This window comes from Rhopilema esculentum, chromosome 12 (assembly GCF_057945365.1).
Source record: "Rhopilema esculentum isolate cy_ngs chromosome 12, ASM5794536v1, whole genome shotgun sequence".
NCBI classification, from domain to species: Eukaryota; Metazoa; Cnidaria; class Scyphozoa; order Rhizostomeae; family Rhizostomatidae; genus Rhopilema; species Rhopilema esculentum.
The window spans coordinates 9,290,683-9,308,195 of NC_142826.1; the positions used below are offsets into that span (position 1 = coordinate 9,290,683).

At 35.4% G+C, this 17,513-nt stretch overlaps 1 protein-coding gene and 1 non-coding gene across 2 annotated transcripts; both read right to left on the minus strand.

Moving 5' to 3' along the window:
- Window positions 1–34: 34 nt before the first annotated feature.
- Window positions 35–16,841, minus strand: LOC135681313 (serine/threonine-protein phosphatase 5). The gene is made up of 16 exons (XM_065195710.2): window positions 16,625–16,841; window positions 14,323–14,492; window positions 13,324–13,395; window positions 12,004–12,151; window positions 10,956–11,080; window positions 9,039–9,104; window positions 7,595–7,693; window positions 7,088–7,193; window positions 6,252–6,312; window positions 5,459–5,540; window positions 4,338–4,425; window positions 3,851–3,891; window positions 2,190–2,274; window positions 1,745–1,838; window positions 702–780; window positions 35–505 (listed from the first exon to the last, which is right to left on the minus strand). The coding sequence occupies exons 1-16, from the start codon at window positions 16,824–16,826 to the stop codon at window positions 440–442; spliced, it is 1,584 nt and encodes a 527-aa protein (XP_065051782.2). The 5' UTR covers window positions 16,827–16,841; the 3' UTR covers window positions 35–439.
- LOC135681835 (small Cajal body-specific RNA 8) lies at window positions 11,520–11,654 on the minus strand. The gene has a single exon (XR_010515648.1).
- Window positions 16,842–17,513: the final 672 nt, after the last annotated feature.

Sequence of the window (17,513 nt, forward strand, 5' to 3'; positions counted from 1 at the left end):
GGGTAAAGGAAACTTTGAACGAAACACTCAGAGATTTACCCAAGGCTTTGTTGTTGATAACCCAAAACATTTCATCTCAAAGTCACTACAATCTACAAGTTTACTTTTATAGTGCTAAATTTATAGTTCAAAGCATTGTAAAACAAATATCTTTCTTCAAGAAAATAATAAGGATCTCAGATCTGTCATTCTCCATCTGTAATGTGATAGGTGTAATATCTCTACAATGATGTGTGGCTTTTTCATCCATGTATATTTTCGTCAGCTTGAAGCTTATCAAGTTTTGATTCGTAAAACATTAATTGTATATTAGATTATTTAAAAACGATGGTTTATTATCGCTTTGATGCAAAATCTGAATGTTAAGAATCCACGAGGGGGGATATCTAAACGTGAGTTTGCTTCAACCTGACGTAATCACCAATCATGCCCAACATCGTCACGAGAAACCAAGCATTGACATCAACGAATTAGCATAGGCCATTGGTTTTACATCGGGATGTGGCTAGGAAGGGTACAAGAAAGATAAAATTTCAAGCTAATTCAAAAATCAAGACTCTTTGACAATTTGAAAATAACCTGCTGGAGGGAACGTACTTTGGCAAACTAAAAACGTCAGTTGGTGAAAAGGAACGAAAAGCAAATTGTCATATAAAAATTACAGAAAATTTGCAAGAAATAAATTTCAAAGTGATACTTACGACAGCAGCGAATGAAGTGAACTTTGGTTTAAGGGTTTTGTCTAGCGTTATGTACGCTCCTTTGTTCCCCATTTGGTCGCTTGAAGTAAGAGAAATTGGATCGTTAGTAAAAGGAATGGGACCCAGTCAGCATGCTTGAGGTACAGATTCGCCAAAACGGAAACAATCAATAACCACAAATAGAAACTTACATTTTCGTGTTTAGGACTGAATATAATTGAATATGATAGGGGTTGAATGTAAAGAAAATCTTATCTTATTCAAGTATAAAAACCATTGCGTTCTTCGATATTTTAAATAATCAACTTGTTTCGAATAGAATATGCAATGAAAAACTTTCGAATGGAATCTGCAACACTTAATTGAAAGTTAAAGATTTTAATCTTTCAGTGTGTTTCTTTTTGAATCAGTTCAAAGCTCCGTCTTTCAAGGTTATCTGATCTTTTTTAATGAAAAATAGAACAATAAATCTCCAACAATTTTTTTGAAAAAGATTCCCTTTTTAGTTTTAAGTGATCTGCAAACAAGGACTTGCTCTAATTTGCAACCTGAATTTGTTCTTATAAGATGGTTGCCTAGTTCCCAAAAATTAATCTAGTAAAAAGCAAAAGAACACAATCAAACGCATCTTTCTTCCCCTCATTTTGCTTTCGATTCACAGCCGTTAATACTCTGAAGAGTATCTGAAGAAAAGAGCTTCAGTATGTAATGCCTCCCCTATTTCATACCATCTTTAAAACTCAACTTGTAGGTTTTTATACACGAGTGCTTGCCGTAATAAAACGCTTGCATAATACAATATTAAATTCATTTTTCTAAGGAACCAGCAAAAATTATCGATTATAGATGTGCTATATTCTTAATATTTGAACTTACAGAATTCTGGTCAGAATATGGCGCAGAATAAAGGTAAAATTAAGGAATTACAGCACAGTGGAAAGCCTCAAGCTGGAAGCAATTCTAGATTGGGAAAACTACCGTACCCCATCGATGTTAGCAGTTATCCGTCAAAGCTATGTAATTGCTCAGAAATGAGATCTTACCAATAATTTGGAGCCGAGAATACAGTTATGCATTTGCCTTCATGAGCAACTTCATATCCTTCTTCCTTAACTTCGTGACTTCGAATAATATAGTCTGATAAAAAAATATAATGATAAAGTTATGAATGGAATGACACAACAACAAAATTATCAGCGAAGGTAAGTTATTGGTGAAGTCTTTACTGCAAAGTATCAAGTAAGAATGGTGTATTATTATTTTTTAAAGAGATTGGTTAATGGAAGAATGGCAGGTTTGGAAACTCCACACACGCTTTTCACTCAAATGCCTATTTGCTGTTAGGAACTGACCACTTGAAACCTAGATCAGTATTTAAAGGGCACAGCTTACCTTAATTTTATGTCACAAGTAGCGGTAAAAACGATTTTTCGGAGCGCTCATAAAGCAAATGCAAAGAAATCGTGAACTTGGCAGCTCTAAAATTACCTAGGCCATTTTCTTTACAGAATTTAAAGGTGACATCTGGTCCAAACATAGTGCCAACTCCTCTTTTACTTGGGCTTCGTCCGTTCTACAGAAAAGAAAAATCTGCTTTTAAATCGTTAATCTCGCTGTAATGGCAGCAAACGACAGTATCAAGTTGAAAGGAAATCGACATATACTGAAGTGGCTTAAGCCTACTGTCAGGCAATATAGGTCATTCAACAAGCTTGTGAGTTGCATTACGCGCACTGATTGGCCAATGGTTTATTGACAGGTGGTTTAAGCAACTTTAGTACTTGTCGACTGCCTTTATAAAAATCAAGCTTGAAAAGGAAACGTCGTTTAACTGAATAAATTCGTAACGAAAGCAACAAAGCAGAAAGAAAAGAAAAACTAACGAGCATCTTCCAATGCTTTTTTACTCGATATTCATCACGACCAGAGGGCCATTTAGGGTGTCCCTTAGATTTGACTAATCGAAGCTTTCTTAGCTCTGATCAGATTTATAGTGTTCGTGGAAAGTCTTATTCTTCTGCCTACAAGAGACCTGATTTCTCTTGGCATCACTTGCAGTGTCTTGGCGCATTAACCAGAATGCGGTATGCATAATATGACTGGCATTGCAGGAAGAACTTTGGATGAATTTGGTTTAAGCTTGTACACGACGGGAGTTTTGAACAAGTCACGAAGACTTCCGCAAGGACCAAACGTGAGCAACTAACAGTGCTGATCAAATGTTTTTGTTCATTCTGAGCAAACTATAACTGCTAGTGACAGTTAAACAGCGAAAAAAATTAGATTTTTGGCATATTTTCAACAAAATTCCAAAACAGCAAAAAAAATTGCTTCTTTCGAGGCATGATCCTCAAAACAATCTCTCAATGTAAGATTCTAGTTAAATAATACAGTGCTTTGAATGCAACACGAGCAAGATAACTTGAAGAGTCAATGTCAATCTGGATAAGGAACTTCGCACAATATACGCTAAGTAAAAAACAAGACGGCCAAATGGTTCAAGGACGGACACCGATAAGGCTGAAGCACAAATACCCAAATAATGAAAAGGCTGATTTCTTGAAAACATTTTGTATGAAGCCTTCTGTAGTCATGGTTGTAAGAGATGTTTAGCGACATAGGATTGTTTGTACCATACACAATTCTAAGCCGTTATCCATGCAAATAAGAACGAGTTGCAAACTATTTAAGAGCTTTGTTGCTCTAGTAAACCGACTCTAAAATCTTAAGTCAAAAATTATTTCAAACGTAGTAATAAAAAAAACCAAACTGCAAGTCACTTAAGTCATACACTCAGAAACATTGTTTGGGTCTATGTTTTTTTAATTTGAAAGTCCAAACAATGTCACAAATATATGCTCAAGTGACTTTTTGAAACTATTTATGTAAACTCCTCTACTAAACAGAAAAAGGGCTCTTATCTCCTGAGAAAGTTATGCTATTTTAAAGTGGATCTTGAAGTTGGCAATAATGATCTTACATTGGTGACGTTGATGAAAGTGAAACAACAGAAGTTTGCCAAAATATTTTGGGAAGACTGGCTTCATTTGGCAGATTTGATAAAGAAGTAGATGCAGTGATTGATGAGGTACAGCACTTGACTAACTTCAAGTTCAAACTTTGATTGATAGATTCTCTATAATGCATACCTGTGGTTGTGGATCAGACCATAGCAGATCGCACATTAAACCTAGGGTAAATTGTAAAACATAAAGAAAGTAAGCAATGGAAAGGATGATATGTTTCAGCCATCAATTTAGAATCAACATTCTGCTGATACCTTGCAGCTGATTAATCAGTCCTGAAGTAAAAAGCTCAGCTGGAGCGACACTGTGCTTCGAGTTGATCATTGAGTATTTAATTAGACTCATGGTGAATATTGAATGTTTTAAACAAAGCATAATTCAAAAATGACACAATACCATATTGATAAACTCTGCACAGAAACATATTCAAGCGAAAAAGTGGGCCATGAAAAGCTTCTAAAATCATTTATCGTACAGGTTTCTAGAAAAGACTCGAAAAAAGAGAGATATTTTTAACATATTTAGACATTGATCAGATAAAATGCTAAAATGCTGATGGTCATTGTGTGCGTAAAACCATAAAAAGGGTCAACATCAATTCATATCTCACCTGATTCCGGGGGTTGTCTGTTCCTATCTATTGCTTTGATATCGTTTAATTTAACACCGTCCTCACTAAAAAGACCTCCATGCATGGCCTGCCAAAATTATGATGTGAACAAATTTAGATTTGTCATAACGTGGTATAGAATTATTTTATATTAGATAGCTACGATCCAAGACAGGTGATTTAGAAATTTTAAAAAACGGTCCCCCACACCAGATTTCCGTAATCATATCTATGTAAGAAAGGGCACATCCACACAGATATGTTTTCAAAGGATGCAATTTCATTTAGATGAAAACGAACCAAAATTTTACGTCTCCACACAAACGAAATGTTTTCAGACTACTAGGTAATCGAAAGATTTTATTCTGGTAAGGAGGTTTCAATTTTTTTTTCTTTCTCAGTCCCAGATTCAATGGAAAGATGGTGTTTTCATTTAAAAAGTATTTTTGTTGGTTGGATCTAAGCACTTGCTGTATCAAGAGGAATGGCCAAGATGGAAATGTTTGCGATTGGCGGTCACTTGTGCAGTTGATGCAGGAGTACGTTTTGTATCAAAATAATATCATGCCTCTAAGACAGACTAAAAAATTAGCTACCGGCCACCGCCGATTAAAAAGTTCTATACCATAAGTGACCAAATAGGCACCCTCTCTTAGATAATCATCCCCTCCTGAAAAGCCACCTCGGAGAAATAAGCGCCTTCTAACATGAGGGAGACGCTTATTCGAGCAAATGTTAATCCAGTGGGGACGTCTTTTCGTGTTAGAAGTGAGGATAGGTCAAAAGTTAAGATTGCACACAACAGATGCAAGGGTCTGGAGTCTGAGTCCTTGACATGACCAAAATTTTCCTTAGAGTTAGGGGAGTCGCATATTTTAGCTTATTCCCCGGCGTAGGAATTATGAGGTGTGCCTAAACAACTAAAATTCTCATTGTGGACCATGCGTATCTTTGCTATTTACCTGTACACTGGCCTTACAATTATGCATTATCAAAGGCAATATGCTAAATTTCTCAAGATCATCGTGGCAAAATTCGAACACGAAATAGGCAACTAGCGGTAGTTTCATCACTGAGATTTTATGCAAAAGTTTCATTACATATTCATGCTGCCAACTCACCAAAATTTTCCCATTTATCACGTGTGCTAACGGGAGTAAGTTATAAACCTCGGTAAACAATTCAGCCATACTAGATGAATATCTAATTTTATGTTAAGGCTGTCATCGTCTCAAACATCTGGCCTAAAGGAGTACTGCAAAGAGGTTAAATTTTCGATAAAGGTCATTCAAATCGTCATAACCGAATAAGGAACATAATTAAATCATTCTAATCAAATTATAATGCAGCGACAGATACACAAGTGACGTAAACAAACTATCAACCAAAAATTGATAAACTATTGGCATGCAGACTCTATTTTTCATTTCGAAGGAGTGCCATGGCTATTAGTAAACCAAAGGTATAACGGTTATTGATTGGCAAATTTTGATTGAAAGATGGTTTAAGCCACTTTAGTAACTTCCGTTTGCCTTTAAGCATGAACCTCGGAGTTGCAACTTTAACCGTCTTTTTCCATACACCAAAGTGTTAGAATCTCTGTTTATACAGTAATGAGCAGTACAACAAACCGGTAGACCGTTATCTTCATTAATGAGATCATAAGAAGCATAGTTTTTGTCATGATTATAGTTAGCATAGAATAATATTCACCAAATTCACTGAAATACAAGAACAATTAGACTGGGTACCCTTATACTTGTGAATATCTTTCTCTAATCATAGCTAAAAAAACCTGTAACTCACACTAACTATCTATGTGGTGAGTCATTGCCCATTGTAGCCAAGAGTCAGTTACCTAAAGGCTTCTAGGTGTGCAGGTGACAGTATTAAAAAAAAGAAAAACAAGGATACTTTGACTTGACTTCGCCTTCAAACCCATACATCTGATTCATTGTTGAGCTTTCGTGGTTACCTGTTAAAACCAATATGCTAAGCAACTGCAAAATATATTCCAAGCATCAAAACAAGACCCGCGGAATTCCTTTGGTTGCATTAAATCTACAAAAAGTGTTTTTAGCAAAGCAACAAATTATATTCAGTGAGAAAATGCATGGCTGTTTTAGTTATAAGTGAAGATTCAAAGACATTAAACAACATAAAAGTGATCTTAAGACATTATTTTAAAAATAAATGCGTCGAGGACTATTAAAAAGCTCTAGTGTACCTGCTAGTATAGCACCAAAAGCTAGAAATATTGTTTTCTGAAATGCTCTTAAATATCAACAAGATGCAAAAACTTAGCTATGGTTGACAAACAATTGCCAAACAAAGACGAGGGTTTTAATATACCACACTTAAGAAACTTCGATGGAATGAATCAAAAAAACCTCTCATTTAACGCCGTTCTAATTACTGTCAGTCGAGCCAAAAAAATTCAACATAAACAACAGAACACTAAGATGCGAATAAATTAATTTTCGTTCGGTACGTAGCATAATCCAACAAAGTATTTTTTTCCAAGTAAAAAGGTTTTCTTATTACAATAAAGTCCTTTACATACGAGTCTTTTGATAATACAGTATCCTAATTTGTATTGGTTCTAGGGAAGACATTCTTAGAAAAGCATTGATGAGCAAAAGCAATTTACGCATCCCATGGTTGAGTGACTTGAGAGTACAGTTTATTGGTGTAAGAATGGAACAAAGTTTAACATAGGGTATTGATCCAAAAAAATCACCGAGACCTACCTCTTGCCATGAAAAAGAAATCAGGATATAAAAGTTTGAATCCGAATAAGGTTAAAATGACTTCTACAGAAAAGGAGCCACGATCGACGAAATCGCCGTTGAAAAGCTGTTAAAAATTAGTCAAGGAAAATATACTGCCGGATACATAGCAATGAGAATTCAAATGAATATCAGATTATAATGCTTGAAATTCATATATATGAGCTACTGGATTCGCAAGATTAAACTCCGAAGCAGTTTAAAGGTACATAAATAGTCAAATTCATTGAAAAATGATTAAAATAAGGCTAAATCCTTTTTATCTTTAATCCTAAATTTGCAGACCAGAAACAGAGAAACCAAACAGCCCATAAACATAATGAAAAACCAATTTCCTTCCAAAGAGATTTTCCTAGAGGCTGTTATTACTTTTAAAAAACAATTGCTAAATAATACGGGTGAAAAGATTTTTGGAAAAAATAACCGATCCAGCAAATCTATTAGGGAAAAACAGAAATTCAAGGATACATAAGGATTCTCTTTTGAAGGAATCCCATTCATATCGAAAATGTTTAGCAGATCATAATACTGCCCATGGATGTCTCCACAGACTGTGAACTTATTCGTCTAAAACGGAATGAAACATTCAAAGAAACAGAAATGAAAGTCAATCCAACAAAGGCGTCGAAAAATCAATCTTAAGGGGCTTTTCTTGTGAAAATTCAAAAATATCGATAATAACTAAAAAAGATAATCAAACTCAAAAACGTAGAGAATTTTAGTAAGAGGAAAAGGCATCAAAGAAGGGGAAAAATTATGAAAGGGAGATCGTTGGCACTGTACTTTCCTGCAGAAAATCTCAAAGATTATTTGTCAATAAAAGAGGAAACAATATACAAAATACCACTAAAACCCGGATGACAGTTAATCATAATGGTAGAACGAAAAGTTTCCCCAATAGGCGTAGGAGGCATCGGGGCTTGGATAGCCGCAGCCCCCCCCCCCCCCTTATCAGGCACCATTTATCGCATTTCAGGCTCCATTCCAGCAGTTCCATCTAAATGAAACGATAATATTCGGGTAAGATCCATACTATGCCTCCCCCCGGAAAGTTAAGTATCCACCACGCCCATGGCTTCCCACAAACAAACAACTGGAACGACTGAAACAAAGTTCAACTCAAGGGATCTGTACCCCCTGAGGCTCTTAAAAAAGCAGGGTCTCAATTAACTCTACACCTATGATGAAACTGTAAAAGCCTTCTCTTGCTTGGGAAACTGGAGTGTCTCACCACACATAACTATGTTTGCATAGTCTAGGCTTGAAAATGGGGTCCGACGGTAGTCTAAACAATCCTTTAACCTGGCCAAGCAACAACGAAATCCACCAATCCCTTACTCGGGAAATATCGTAGAGGTAATGATCTACCATGACCAAAGCAGACAATATTGCCGTAAAGTACTGTATTTATCCTGTCGTGAACTTGAACAATCTGATCGGCACGTGGTTAGGTCTTGTTGACTTGACCTCCCCGGTGCCTTAGTTAGATGGGACAGGGTTGTGACGAATTCTGCACCCAATTTTTCGAGTCTTTAGCTAAGAAGCATTGTTATGGGAAAAATGACCATAACCAATTCAGCTCAATATAAAATACCGAACTTTTGAGGACAGTCTCTCTAATATCTTAATTCAAATATTGGCAGCAGAAATTTTTGCATCGATAAAATTTCTGTATTTTCATTGGTGATAAGTTGAAGAATATCAAAGATAATATCATTAAAATTTAAGACAAATAATAAAACCTACTAAGTAAAGCCACTTCAGAAACTTCGAATAAATTAAAAGCCTTGGGGATAAAAGGTCGCATATTGAAACTTTTTATGAACAAAAACAAATTACAATTACATTTTCCAATTAGGAAATTTCGATTTTGAACCTCGCAAAAGAACAATCAAGGCAAAACAACACTTACCTCTGGTATCTCGATTTCACAAAGCGATGGACCTTTGCTGAAATATTCCTTGATTTGTAATAATATCTAAAAACAGAAATTTTCGGTAACTTCGAGGGTAATAAAAAATGAAGTTATAAATGACTGCTGAAACAAACAGCTTGCTAACAACAAACTGCGGCTTCAGTTCAGGTCTTTTCTGCACTATAAAATTCATTGCATTATACAGCCAATCAGCAAATTACATCAAAAATCTATTCAATATCGACAAAACTGACGCAGAAATAGCTCTTTTCACATGGCCTATCTTCGGTTACATTAAGAAAACCGATTGTCAGACTTTCTCAAACATATTTTTAACTTGAAAATTCAAGTCAGCATTAATTTTGTGAAGGGATCATTTGGTGTTTACAACGATTTTAAACGATTTAAAGGGTTTTAATCCGTGAGGTTTTAACTCAAAATTTGAAGTATATATATTTCTAAAATGAACACACTTCAAATTAAAAAAAACGAAGCCCGAAAACTGCTGAATAGCACAGGTTGTGCCAAAAATAATCATGATCGGTTCCATAAAACATTTCATCTGAAACCATTTTTTGACTTCAGCACAACAGTTCTTTAATTCAGATGTTGACCCAACAACATAAAAGGGGTTTGTGTTTCGTCTTCAGCCATTCCAAGATTGAATTTAAACCACGCTTTCGGTTTCAGCATTTCAACAATTTATGCCTTAAGAGATTGTTTCGAAATACGATCGTTGCTCAAATGAAATTTCTCCACATAACAAAAGTTGCATAACCAGATATGCAACAGCACCTAAGCTAAGGTCACTTGAGTTTGCTGTTGGTAAGTCCGTAGAGTGTAAACAGGAATTTACAAAAACCTCAAACATGCTTTCACACGTGAATAGTTTTTAGAATAGAACACCAATAGTGTGTTTACCATCAAATTTCACGTACATCTCTTAATCGGTGCTCCTACAAAAAATTACTTAGCCATAAACCCCTCCTGACACACAGACGAAACTCAATAAACGTTCTTTACCCTTCTAGAAAACAAATTCATTTTATTTTGCACTACAATACGGAAGTAAAATAGGCAATAACAACAACAGCTTTGTTATATTGTAGCGATAAAGTATTTACTCATTTTATAGTGCTGTTAATTTAAACTGTTTCTCTCAGCTTTACATTGCTACATTGCGTCATGCTTACTCAGCCTCTCTCGTCTCTCAATCTAGAACTTTCCATCTCCATTACATCATCATTACATCATACTCACACATCCTTCGTCAGCTGATTTATTTTTAGAGTTAAGGTATAAATAATCGTAGAGTAAGTTAGCAAGGGTATCTCGAATAAGAGATCGTTTTAATTTATTTTTTGTTAATAGTTCTCAATTGAAGATAAAGGTACGAACTATTAAAATATCAGTGCCCTTAAACCTAAACAGAGTCCAAATAACATATTAGCGAGGCAATCTTTAGTTTTTAATAATTGATATATCGCCGGCGTTCTGTAAATTTTGAAGAAATCTGATGAGGCTGAGCTTTCATTTTTTTATAAGAATAGGTCGAATTTCTGGACAAATATTCCAAATACCTTGTGAATAGAGAGTCTATTTATAAATATTTGTACACCAGAGCTAAAAGGGATTGTTCCGTCACTACAATGGCGGACCTTTAAACAATTAGACAGCAAACTAATCTCATATTTTTCATTTCATCTTTAGCCAAACCTCAGACAGAACCAAATTATCAAGTTCTTTGAACGTATGTTCTTCGCATGCAGTATCAGAATTCTCTATGTTAGAGCAATTATAGGATATCCAAGATGAAGACGAACTATAAAGAGTGTTGAACTGTTTAGCATAAATTGAACAATTGAATGTTGTTTTACTGGCCTCACCCATTTTGTGTCTATTTTGTGGACATACCTCATAGGCATATTTCTTATGCAGCCTCTTTTGACTTTTAAGAAATGGTAGTAATTCTTTCATGAAGTCTTCTGTGACGAGCTTTTCATCTTTGAGTGAAGGTCCAGTGTAGTCTGACTCAATAACTAAAATTCGCAAATCAAAGAATGATAAAAACGTCAATATGAAAGCTAGGAAATAAAAGAAAAACAAAGAAGACCAACAAGTTTGTAAAAACGGCAAATGGGCTCACATTTCATACAGATGCTATCTTGGACATGTAAGATAGAATAAAAAGAAAACAAATAATTGCTGAGTATTGGATCGATTCAAAATCTGTTTTGACTGACATAAATCGGTTAAAAATGATTACAATGGTTCCAGTGATTACGATGTGCTTCAAACCAGGCCAGGACTCAGTGATTGAAGAAAAAGCCATATAGATTTGTCATATCTGTTGCGGTCTTAGACCTTTCGAACTAGGACACTAAACACATTTTCAAATGTTGTTTGCATGAATTCTGGTGACGTAATGACAACAGGAAGCATCAATCGTCTGTTTTCTATCAAAATACTGACATAATTACATGTTCGCTTCGTATCTGTCCATTTGCCTTTCTTATAATCAAATGGTCATCAGAAAGCGACAAGGATATCGATCTAGGAAGCTCAAGTGAGAGTTTTCTATTTCTCGTAAGTAAACTCCGTTTAAAACTTCCAAAATTTTCAATGACTAACAAACAGGTGTGAAATCAGCAATCAATTTTTGATTGGGGAAATCTTCTGAAAACAAAAGATGCCAGTAGGAAAATGACGTCACATATGAGACACCGAGCCACCAGCCTCATGTTTTCAAGAGTTGATAAATTAATATACTGTAATAAACTTGTTGATAAAACAGCAAAAACACGTTTTTTTAATCCACCTGCTTATGTAAAAAGTACGTTGTTTTCAAAATTTTCAAAGAATCTTAACACGAAAACTCCAATGAACATTGATTTGACAAGTCACGCACCTGTGCAACGAAGTGCAACTTTACAAATACCACAACGCTGAAACTAACACATACCCATTGCATCAATATTCAACGTCTCACATATTGATTTTGTTTTACTTTCCACTGCAATAGCCCTGGCAAATGCTTGTTCTTGAACAACTTTTTTGCACTGAGTATATTTCTTTTGGGCGTCTTTATCATTCGGCCGGACCTTCGCAACCTATGATTGCAAAACAGAGGGCTCGGAAGCAACGTGCAAAGCACCGGAACAATACGTAACGTAAAGCAACGCAACACGGTGCAAAACAAAACAAGGCATAGCAATGAAAAGAAACGCAACGCATCGAACTGCTTACATGTTTCCAAGCAATCCGCAAAGTAACGCAAGTCAATCCGGCGCAAAACGAAAGAAAACAAAACAAATCAACGTTACGCAAGGTGTAAGAATAAAAAGGCTGAAAAGTTGAATAGCTTAGAGTGTCATTAGCTGACATTCTTTCAACGGCGTCTTGCTCTTACGAATAGATGCAGTAATTTGTTTTGGAATTTCAAGGACATACGTTTATCAGTACATTTTTCACCATTCCACTAATATTAATGAAACCGTTTCTAACTGTGAACAAAAACAGTTAACTATTTTTTGCTTCAATGTTACAAGGAAAACATAAAGTTAGTGATGGAACAACTGCCTTTTAAATGTCTGTGAGTTTAAAATAAAACACACATCTTAGAGCTTGTTTGCAAGAGATTAAAATTTAATCAAGATAGACATCTTAAAGAATAATTAAAAAAAAAATCTTCATCCATAACAGCAGGTTGTCTAAGTGGTAGGAGGGGATTAAGAAAAAGGTACAATAGTTTTGGCTACTGTACGACTTTATGAGCATGCATAACATTCGGAAAACACATGTTTACAAAAATCAAAACTTTTTGCCAAAACAACAATTGCTTAAAATACAACTATCATGTAATTCATAATCTTATATAAGATTGGTTGTGATATGTCAGCACATTCAAAGAAATCCATCGCAAGAAAAAAGGATCTGACATAAATTACAAATATAGGTCAAAAGATTTTGCAAAAATTTCCCAGAAACACAAATTTTCCTTTAAAATGGTAAAACACGAGTTTTTCTTGTTTAAATATTATCATGAATAGGTCTGTTGCCACTTGGATCTCACATTTAAGGTACCAATGGCTGGATCACTGAGAATGTCAACCACAATCTGTGAGATATCTGCATTAAAATTCATGAAAAATTATGCACCTGAACCAAGTATTTCTGACCCTGATCATGTTGCAAACGAAAAAAAGGTGTCAAAACTAAAGTTGAATTCTTTTGGATTGCTAAATTGATCCAATAACCTATGCCTTGCAAAAAACATACATACTGCCTCGTAGTCCTTTAAACTTTGCTTGAACTTGCCTAAAGCCATATTTGCACTTGCTCTTCTATAATAGCCCTGTAACAAAAATTTAGATTATTTAAGAGCTGAGCAGCCTTGCAAATCTTTAATAACATTTTTCGAAATTCAGTTCCTATACATAATCACACCAATTGAATTGATATAGACTTATACTAAATTTATTAGCTAAAAGACACTGAAAGCTTTGGTGTATAATAGATTATGATTATGATTTGCAACACAAGAGTTTCAGCTTGATAGGATCACCAGGTAATTGCTTATCTAGTTCTTTCCAGAGATTTTTTTGCCTTTGCGGCTCTTCTTTATTGAGCACAGTGATGGTGCCAGCTACTGCAGAGAGGGAGGGTAATGGGCATGGCCACTGAGATCATCCACCCTTTCCCTCGTTTCAGTGCTTTGTACCAAGTTGATTTCATTAGAAAACATAAACTACCCCTACCTAGGGTTTTTTAATCTGTTTTTAGAAGAAATATGTAGACCATGCTTTGACAAAGTGGCGGGTAATTACCCCCTATACACTCCCGCCTTGTTGCCACCACTGATTGAGCAAGGAATATATTTTGTTTCCCTTCACAAAGATGTTTTACTGGTTGTTTCAATGCTTCTTTCTGTTCATTAGTTTTTTGTTTTTTTTTTCTTGTACAACAATAGCTTAATTACTTATCATTACCTTAGAGTATTTGGTAGGTAAGAAAGAGTATGATTAATAATTTTTTAAAAATCCCTTGAGCTGCATGTAGCTTTGTTGGAGGCAAAAAAGAAATGATATGCTCAGCAGAGATATACTTGTATGCAAATAAAAAATTCATTGCTCTGCTCTACAGGGACAATATTCTTAGAAGTGACAACCAGTTTTCATGGACATTGAGAGCAAGCAAACATTGACCAGTTCCAGTCATGGGTAAAAAGGATTTACTGTCATGAATAAAATCAAACCTTGGAATGGAAAGGCTGAATATTCACCTTGACATATTTCTTATCAAGTTCTATGCTTTTGTTCCCATCACTTAAAGCCAGTCCAAAACACTCCAGTCTGAAGTGGCAGATGCTTCTATTTCCATAATATGCAGCAACAAAAGGATTTTTCTCTATTGCAATTGAATATTTTTCAACAGCCTTGTCATACTTGCCATCTGTAGGTCAAACAGAAAAAAGTTGAAATGTTATCTATATACATCTTGAAATTTATTTACTTGATGTTATTTGGTACCACTTACAATTCCTGCTGCTAAAAGGGAGGGTAGCCAATAGATTCCCTGATTCCCAAATTCTTGCTACATTTTTAGACAGATTTCTGACCATCAATTCCTGAATCTTTATGTTATTGATTCTGAAATCCTGCGTACAAAATTGTCCCAATTCCTGATTCCCGAAAACTAGGAAGTGATGATCCCCCTTCCCTGAAAAAACATATTGGGTACACTCTAAAGAGGCCTTCAGCAACATAGAACGTTTGCCGGCTGGAATTGTTTTACGTCTGAAAAATATAAAATGCAACTGGACATGAAGATCAAAGTACCTTCTAGTAATAAAATCAACAAGGCTCCTAAGAGGTGTAACCTTCTTCTATGGTCCAAGATCTTCATGAGATTTAGTTATCTATTTTTTGCTCTAGAGCTTCTGTTCTTGATTCTATTCATGGGAAATTACCAAATCTACATTACTACATACTTTTTTCTTACTTAGTTCACAGGGGATGGGTAATATTATACTAAGGACAACCCATTCAGTATGGGCTCAAATCTTTGCAAGTAGAGGTTGAATAAGGTTTTGAACCAATGTAAGAAAGAGCTTGTTCTGTGAAATATAGTGAGAATCATAAAAACTTGACATACAGAAACTTCTAGCAACAGTCCCTTGTGTATAAGTGAATGCATCCTTGCATTACATTTATTGTGAATTAATGCTTTTGGCTAATTTTTGGACATTTTGAATGGAATAAGAACTTACACAAGCACCTAAAGCACACCTTAAAATAGTCATGGAGAACCATTTAATGAACAGCTGAAAACATAAAATGTTATTCCTACAAAGCAGAATAATGTTTGATTTTCATCAAGATGAAAATGCAAACTTTAGGTAATATGGCCTAAGACCTGGTCACAGGAGCTGATTTCTACTTTTGCTATTGTTTCATGCAACATTTTGCATGATAACCACTTTTATTATCATACCAGAACTACGCCACTTATCATACTGTATTGCCCCTCTGTTTACTATGATATGAAATGAAAACATTGTGAAGAGTTTTGTGTAAACCACTTTATGTTTTGGATACAGATTGACAGGAAGGCTACTTTGTTATGGTGAAATGTCTAATAATGGCCTTCTTGTTGTGGAAGAAAGCCACACACATTTTTTACAAAATACTTTCTTTTACTGAGCCTCAATTTCTCAATATTTTTTAAGCCCAAGTTTATTTTCAAATTATTCTTGAGCAACAAAAGGTGTAACAGAGTTGCATTTTAGTGTTAAGGACTCCAAGACTGGATACGCTCCAAGACTAAAACATAAAGAGTGAAACTCACATCTGTTTGCTTTTCAACAAACCCAAATAAACAATTTAATTATTCCTGAATTTCAGCGATTTTGAGCCTTCACATTCTTATAGACTAAATCCTTATAAAAAGTGCGTATATCTTGAAGACACCAAGAGTGATACTGAAAGAGATTTTCAAGTGGCGAGGGCTTAAAAACAAGAATAAGATATTTGGAATCATCTGAATACCTTTTTGAGGTTTCATGCTTTTAATTCATAATCAGGTGCTTTCGGCTATCCAATGAATTACTTATTTAACAGACCTCCCAAGGATACATTAAATCATTTTATCAAGAGGTGTGAAATAGAGCAACTTGAGTTTCTTAGGAGCTTGTTTTATGGAGCATTTTCAGTTTGTCTAGTGCAAAAATCAATTGAATCATTTCACCTTAAACTCCAGAATTTTCTCCTCATAACAAATGCAAATTCTCTCCTGGAAGTTAACTTATTCTTCTCTACACTGCTGGCGTTTTCGAGATTTGGAAAATTTTTCTAGTTTTGCTTTGGTTTTTAAATTGGTTTTTAGCGCAAAATGTTTCCCGCCAAACCAGCAATAGTATGAGCAAAATGGCAGCCACAAGAAAGACTCAAATTTTTACCAGATGAAATCCCTTTCATTTTTTCAATTTTCTAGGCGTCAGGTTATGCAATATTTTGACGCAGGGAGAGCGTACTCGATCCATAAATAAGTGGAACTGGCTGTTGGCCTAAAGAGTATGAGCATACCTTTGAAAAGTTGGTTTGCCTCATTCTTAATCCTTTCAGCCTCTTCCTTGACTTCTTCTGTTATGTCATCTATTGACAGAGGCTCCTGAGTATCTTGCTGGTCATCGTTTACTTCAGCGTTGGCAGGCATTTTCTGATTTCCTCTCTTCTCCTGTCTTGTTGAGTTTTTTATCCTTGATTTCTCGCTCAACGACAGGCCCATGGGCACGAGGGGAGACCACAGCCTCGCAATGAATTTTTCCTGCTTATCCTTCGAATCCTTTGAATTTTATCCCTTCCTTCAAATAATGTAAACAGCCCTTGCATATAAATTTTCTTAACATTCAGCATAAGCAGCCAACGATAAAAAATTCGGGGCGCTGGACCTTTGCGTTTCCAAAATTTTGCCAAGTGTATGGCGCCTTTATGCGCTAATAATTTAACTCTTTAGGGGGGCTGCAGTGCAGTGCCCATTTCCGCAACCATACGCCTACCACATTTTTTGGTAACCCCTGTTGAATTGGGGATCTACGTCAGATCAACTGTTGTAAAATCAGTTTAGCATTTAATTGTTTTTCAGTGCTTGACCTTCTTTCTTCATATTAGATATCTAAATTGCAATGCTCTATTAAAGAAATTAAATATCTTGAAATTAACTGTCTGAGCTTCAGGTCCAGAATGAACCTAATTGTAAAGTTTGACCTGGTAAAGACATTAGAGCTAAATGTCAAGAAAGAAACATCGGTTGTCTCTATCAATTCCATTTCTCATCTTGTAGCAAAAAAGAATTCTTTACTTGCATGAATGAATTCCCAGCAACATTATCCCATCCCTGTCACAAACAGTAACATTTGCAGGTTCTTTTGTTAGCTTCGAGAGACACGTGCCTGGGCCCCCTGAGTGACAACGC

What these genes read in the sequence shown, in the direction of transcription:
- LOC135681313 (XM_065195710.2), bottom strand. Translation starts at nt 16,826, where the DNA reads ATGGGCCTGTCGTTGAGCGAGAAATCAAGGATAAAAAACTCAACAAGA. An exon ending in CTTCAAAAGAGAATCCTTAT is followed by an intron (nt 7,194 to 7,594) that starts GTATCCTTGAAT and finishes AATTTTTAACAG; the next exon opens with CTTTTCAACGGCGATTTCGT. An exon ending in TCACTTCATTCGCTGCTGTC is followed by an intron (nt 506 to 701) that starts GTAAGTATCACT and finishes TACCCTTCCTAG; the next exon opens with CCACATCCCGATGTAAAACC.